The sequence below is a fragment of the Pezoporus flaviventris genome, unplaced genomic scaffold, assembly GCF_033815535.1.
Source record: "Pezoporus flaviventris isolate CSIRO_AGI_PZ_B2104156 unplaced genomic scaffold, CSIRO_AGI_Pfla_v1 ptg000015l, whole genome shotgun sequence".
Classification (NCBI taxonomy): Eukaryota; Metazoa; Chordata; class Aves; order Psittaciformes; family Psittacidae; genus Pezoporus; species Pezoporus flaviventris.
The window spans coordinates 40818073-40825103 of record NW_026892563.1 but is presented as its reverse complement, the minus strand read 5'-3'; the positions used below and the strand labels follow the sequence as shown (position 1 = coordinate 40825103).

Below are 7031 nucleotides of genomic sequence, written 5' to 3'. Positions count from 1 at the left end.
ATTTAGTTACTCAGCCTTGTGTAGCTGTGGTGCTATACCTGTTGGCATGGTTCTCTGTTACCCCAGTCTTGCCCTGTTAGTGGGTTTGTCAGTAACTTCAGGCTTGACTTCTCATTCTTTTGAAGCACAGCCTGCCCCATTAAAAGCAGGCAGACTGCTTTTCATTCTCTCCTTATGAAAAGCATGATGCTGCATGTTGCTAGTACATTTTCTTAGGGTATCACCTGAGGGTATCATTTTGTCAGGTGAAGCTGGCTCTCGCCACCAGAGATAACAACAATTGACATGTGGCCAACCTTTATTTTTCTTAAAAAATATTTATTTCTATTAACAATGGCTTGATTTTCAAGCTTCCCAGAGGGATCATTCTGTGTTGTATTCAGCTGTGTTTCCATGCTGGGATGAAAGGTTTGCATATTCAATTAGGATTCTTTTTCTACCTGAGTTTCCTGGTTGGAGTAAAGGGATGGGAGTCGAGAGACAGTTTTGTGTTCTGCCAGTGTACTTCCATCTGTCAGAAAGAAAGGATTTGGTTGCTGAATTTTGTCCTATGACAAAAATCAATGATGCAGCTTATTTGAGACTGGTTGATGAACTTGGAATGGGAACCGAAATCCAGGAGATATGTGCAGTTTCTGCATGGATTTCAGATGGTCCTGCTAGAAAATACTGAGGTCTGGCACAAGATCAGGATGTGAAGGCAATTTGACACCTTGTACAAGGTCTAGTCAAGCCCAGTAAGTGTGCAATTATCCTGGAATTCTACATTAGCACCTGAGCCAGAATTGTATTTCCTCTGATATTTTCATCAGGTCTCTGATGCAAAGCTGAATGATGAATCTTCTGCTTATGCAAAATGCCTGATCTTTGGAAGGTGAATCACTCGTGGACGTGCCCTGACAGTTCTCAAAAACGTCTGTTAGGCTGATAGCAAAAAGCTCTAACCAAATCTGCCTTGGTGATGCAGCAAAGCTTGTTTCCTGTAACCACTTCAGTTATTTTAAGACTATGAATGAACAACTTTTATTGCTCCCTGCTCCAGGCCTCAAAGAATAACGATGTGCAAGCTATTCAGAAACTTTTGTTTTGTAAAGGCTGTAGTAGTCATCAGAGAAGCACTGCCCCTTCTTGTACGAGCCTTGGCTGAAATAGTGTTGAAAAGAAAACTTGTGGGGTCTGTGTGTTTGGATAAGCAGGCACAGGACTGTAGCTGTAGCAGAGAATAAACTTGACAGGGTGGAGTGGACGCAGCTGAATGGTTCGTATTCAGCAGTGAGATGGTTAATTTACTATTGCCTATGTAGGTGCAGTGGGGAAGCAGCCAGCCCTTCATGTGGCTGCCTTGTGTGACAATGTGGATGCTGCTCAGGCTGTGATGGAGGCAGCCCCACAGCTTGTCAATGGGTTAGTGTGTGGAGCTGTAAGCAGGTAAAAATTCTGAGCTGAAAGGAGAGTGTCAGGAAGCCTAAAGAGGTGCAGTAATGGTCCAGATCCATGTTAGAGATTCACTCAGGATCCCAAACAGCCACTGAAATGACCTACTCAAGGATATTCTATTTTGTTTCCCATGACTCAGTTGCTTGACACATCTGGATACCCTACTTTCATTCCAAGAAGTAAACTGTATACCTACACTGATATAAAGAGCCTCTGTACCTGAACTGTGTATATATGCTGACCCCCAAAAAGCAGAAGTTACATTTTGTCATTGGAATATATCCTGTTCTAAACCATTTTCTTTACTTCTCACTCCCATTTGATTTGGCTGGATTGACAATTGAGCACGACCACATTGTGGTAACTCCTGCAGGTATGCTTCGGTGCTGCAAGAAGCAGTATGGACTCAGAAGATGATGCTTTTCCTATATGAAGGTCCTTCTTCCATACGTTGCTACACTAGGGCATGACAGAGGAAGCAATGTAAGCAGTCGTGGGGAGAAGCCTCATTCCTGACCAAACATCCCTGAGGAGAGGAAAATGCTCTGATATATTCATGTAGCCCTAGGAGCAGCAGTATTTGTTCTATTATTTTGCCAAATTTCAGGGTGAACATTGGATTTAACTCTGTTTTTTTTTTTTCAAGGAGGTTGTCACTTTTTTCCAAATGATTTCATAGCAATTCTGTGCATTGTGTGAGAATTGCATACTCCTATTTCAGAAAAAAGACTGGAAAAATAAGTAGGGAATATACTGATTTATGTGGAAAACCTGGCTATGGTCATTTACCTTTCTCTGACCAAAGTTCTCAGTTTCTCTACGTCACAGTTTCCCCATCTGTAAAATACAATGAATTATTTCACAGCGATAAACAATTCCTGAAGTAAAATTTGGTCAAGTAACATTTCAAAGTGCTTAAGATACTCACAGAGACAGAATCATAAAATAGTTAGGGTTGGAAAGGACCTTAAGATCATCCAGTTCTAACCCCCCTGCCATGGGCAGGGACACCTCACTCTAAACCATCTCACCCAAGGCTTCATCCAACCGGGCCTTGAACACCACCAGGGATGGAGCATTCACAACCTCCCTGGGCAACCCATTCCAGTGCCTCACCACCCTTACAGTAAAGAATTTCCTCCTTATATCCAATCCAAACTTCCCCTGTTTAAGTTTTAACCCACTACCCCTTGTCCTATCACTGCAGTCCCTAATGAAGAGTCCCTCCCCAGCATCCCTATAGGCTCCCTTCAGATACTGGAAGCTGCTATGAGGTCTCCACGCAGCCTTCTCTTCTCCAGGCTGAACAGCCCCAACTTTCTCAGCCCGTCTTCATACGGGAGGTGCTCCAGTCGTGTCCCTCCTCTGGACTTGTTGCAACAGTTCCATGTCCTTTTCATGTTGAGGACACCAGAACATCAGTGGAATAAATAAGGCACTAAAACACTTCAATGAGAAATGGTGACTGTGAATATTGTTGAGTGGCAATTGATTTCACAGCTGTAGTATCTGCCTTTGGGTCAACAAACTAAAGACTACATGGATGAGAAAATAGGCCAGATCTTGTGGTCATTCTCAAAGGACAAAGTCCAGAATGTTTTCTTACAAAAAACATTTCTTACTTGTACCATGCAAATGAGGTGAGTCTGAATTGAGAATTTCAAGAGACTAAAGAAATCGTGCATTTTATCTCCTTAGTTCCATAGATTAGTTACTCATTCCCATGCAAATCTTTGAAAATCCTGTATTTTCCTGATCATATCTCACTTTTTCACTAATGAGATATCTGTGGCTGTGCTTTGGATTTCTAATTGTTGAAGTTCTTCTGGCACATTTGGTGTGGTGTGATAAATATCAAGGAAAGTGTGTGTTGAAGGGGAGACTGCTCTTCCCATTGCTGTGGTGAAAGAAAGCATCAGTTTGGTGCAGGCAGCAATGGAAAAGGTATCTGATGTCAAGAATCCCTGGGCCACTGAATAAGTTTTCATACCTTAGTTACTATCTCGTCTACTCTGGTATTTACCTGTGGGCTGAACTGCTGTGATGTTTTATTTCTGACATGCTACCTGAGTGCCTTTAAATATGTCCTCTTTTCTTCCGCTATCAATCTGTCTGATCAGTAGCATGCCCATGTGTCTTCCATAAACACTAACTTCAAAACTGCCAAGGAAGACAAATCTTGTAAGAGAACTTTGGTCCAGGAGTTTATTAAAAAAAGAAAGTAGTCTTTATCCATGTACCAAAGTGGAAGTGTTACCCGTGAGGAAATGCCAGTCTGAGCCTGCAGGCAGCTTAATGCAGTTAAAAGCAGCACCAAACTTTAATCCTGGGTGTTAACTCTGTAATACAATGATACTGACAAGAGCTGTAAATGACTTCACTGTCATCTGTTACAGCACTAATACAACTGATCTGAAACTTCATAGCATGATTTCTCTTCTGCCCAAGAGCATCAGCTCTTCCATACTCGACTATGAAGAAATTCAGCAACCTCAACTATGAATGCAATTATACAATATGAAATTCTGGTGTGTGTGGAAAGTAAGCCTAAATCAGAGTCATCACAAAAATGATCTAAAACCCAAAGGGCAGATTGTGCAAATGTATCCATATTGTCGAATGTTTTCTTCTCAAATGGAACTTTTGTTCTGTCAGTCCACACATGTTGTAAGAAAACATTTGAGATCAGCCATGGCTTCATGGTTTCAAGTAAATACAGATGGCTTCATGTCAGTGATATTGTTCATTTAAAATGTAGCTGTCTGAAAGTATATATAATATATAGATATGAAATGATTACAGAATTTCTTATCTACCATTTTGAAATTAAACGTCATTGCTTTAAAGCGAACAGAGACTTCTGGTTTAGTCATCTGTCTTCCCTATTTCTTTCTTATGTGAATCCATGTCTTTCTCTTGTTCTCTCCTATAGGCTATGTGTCATGTCCTATCTCATCTCAACCCATCCCATCAGAGATAGTCAATGAAGAGCAATTTTTCAAAAAGGTGTCAGAAAATATAACAAAAGTAAAGGATTAAAACTGATTGAAAGCAAAAGTGTAGGCTGAGTATCAGGAAACATCTGTGATAGTACAGAACTTGGGATACAAAGTATTAAGCAATTAGCAGATATTTTAAAGCTCTGGACACTTAAAACTGGAGTAGAAAAAGCAAAGAAGAGTTGCATGTTTGCTAACAGTTACTACAGCTCTCACTTGACACCAAACAGAAATCTGTGCATCAGGAAAAAGCCTCTCTGAAATGCTGCAACAGTTTTGCTGTCAGTATTTGGCAAAATAGAGAAGCATGGCGCCTTGCTGTGGGATAACATCATCTTTTCATTGTATTGTTAATCTGAATTATCCCCAAAGAGCAGAAAATCTCTGCAGAATAGATGGAAAAGAATGCAAACCCAGAACTGTTTTCATTTACATATATAATTCCTGCTTTAATTTCTCCAAATTCTGTAACTTGCTTCTATTTCTTCTCTCTAGAAAGTTGTGTTTTTTCCCTTAATATGCTTCTGGGCTGAATTGTTATTTGATAAAAGGTTGAATAGTGCAATAAATGACATTAGTTGATTTATGTTAGGCAATGACCTGGCCAGTGTATTTACTCATTATCAATGCCATCATCTGCAAGTGTAAGGAAATAAGTTTATACTTATTTCCTTACACTTGTAAGTAGTGTTAAGGAAAAAGAACAGAAAGGTCAGCATAAAAAGGGGATGTGTTAGTAGTGCACTGAGGTGGTGCAGGGAGCTGGCAAATTGCTTTCTCTTGCTGAAGCTGAGTAGGGACTATCTGTTGTAGCAAGGAGATGAGGCTTTTTATCTTACTGTTTCACAGAAGAGGATGCTGGAGAGGGACTCTTCATCGGGGTCTGCAGTGATAGGACAAGGGGTGATGGGTTCAAATTGAAACAGGGGAAGTTCACATTAGATATAAGGAATAAGTTCTTCCCTATGAGGGTGATGAGGTGCTGGCACAGATTGCCCAAAGAAGTTGTGAATGCTCCATCTCTGGTAGTGTTCAAGGCCAGGTTGGACAGAGCTTTGGGCAGCATGGTCTGCTGTAAGCAATCCCTGACCATGGCAGGGGGTTGGAGCTGGATGATCTTAAGTTCCTTTTCAACTCAAACCATTCTGAGTTTATGATCCTAGGATTTTCTACCAGACCTTTACAGGTAACACCATTCTTCATATTCTGTTTCTTCAACCCAACCAGACCTTTGCCTGCCAGAAGTGCAATCTAATCCTCCCTTATGAAAGGAATAACATGAGGTAGGAAGCCCTGGACCAGATTCCTAACAACAAGGGATTCGTTCCCTTCAAGGTAGCAGGCATAGAAAGAAACAAGATAGTGATAGAGAGTATGTGAATAGGATTCAGATTACCTCAAGCTGTTGTCACTGTATCACCTCCCGAACTGAAGGAGTTGATAGAGTTCCATACCTGTGTATGGAACTACTTAGATGTAGACATGCAGCTCCCCAAGGGAAGTATCAGTAGACTGGACCTGACCTTCTCAACTCTTGCATCGTCATCAAGTTATCCTGCAGTGTATCGGAGCATTATTCTGGTCAGTAGTGACTTAGACAGTGTCAGTACTGTCGCTGACTCATCACCTAACATTACAGCAAGGACTTGGGTCAGTCATGGCTGAGGGAAAAGAGGACCTCTGTTAAACTGATAATGCTTGCTACACGTGCTCATTTTTGGAAGTCTTTCAATCCTGCTTTTGACCCAGCTCAGCTTACATAGCTTGAGAACCTGGTAACACCAGAGACAGACAAGTCCCTTCTCCCTTTGCAGGAGATAAAGGCAGCTGGGAAATCTGGGGAGACTCTAAAGAAGATTGACTTAAGTGCTTCACTGTTTCAGCTGTTCCCATCTCACTGATTGGATGTTTCAGCACCTCATGCAGAAAAGACAATAAGTCCCCTGGAATTCTGGCCTTTTGACCTCCACCTTGTATGACTTCACTGAGATTGACTCATGGGAAAACGCCCATTCACTCTTGGACCTCACCAACACAAGGAAGAAAGAAGTACGCTACTTGATCTCTAACTCCTTTCACTGAGAAAGTTCTGCACACTTTCTAAATACCTCTGGATATTAGAATTGTCCACATCTTAAAAGCAGCTGTTTCAGTGGAACATCAGGACTGGCATCATCTCAGAGGCATTTGGCTGAATGTCTAAGAATGGTCTGGCCCTGGTGTCTTTTTTTCCTCCTAAGTGCCTTCTTAGCCTACCTTCTTTCTCTGTTGTTGTGCCACTGTTTATCTAGTGAGTACACTGGGTCTTTTTGTCTTCAAACAGATGCAGTGGCAGGAGTGAATAGGAGGTCATTGAGAAAAACTTCTGCTTTTCCTACTAGTTTTTGTCTGCCTGGGGCATTTCAATCGTTTGTATTTGAGAGGAAGAGGGAAGTACAGCCAGGGCTGGGAAGTTCTACTTCATCTTGGTTTGCATAGCTTTGGCAATGGCAGTTTTGCTATGGGGGAATCAGAATTCTCTTGACTGACAATGTAAATTTAGTCTGGTTTCTTTTCTGAGGCCCAGATGATCCTTGATCTTACTCCTGTTACTGG

At 41.5% G+C, this 7031-nt stretch overlaps 1 protein-coding gene across 1 annotated transcript in view; it reads right to left on the bottom strand.

Annotated features, from left to right (window-relative positions):
* Nucleotides 1–338: 338 nt before the first annotated feature.
* Nucleotides 339–7031, bottom strand: part of EPHB6 (EPH receptor B6) — a 66335-nt gene continuing 59642 nt past the window's right edge. Inside the window, exon 17 of the mRNA XM_061454255.1 lies at nucleotides 339–511. Coding sequence (XP_061310239.1) covers nucleotides 364–511 — 148 coding nt within the window. The 3' untranslated portion in view covers nucleotides 339–363. The remainder of the gene's footprint in view (nucleotides 512–7031) is intronic.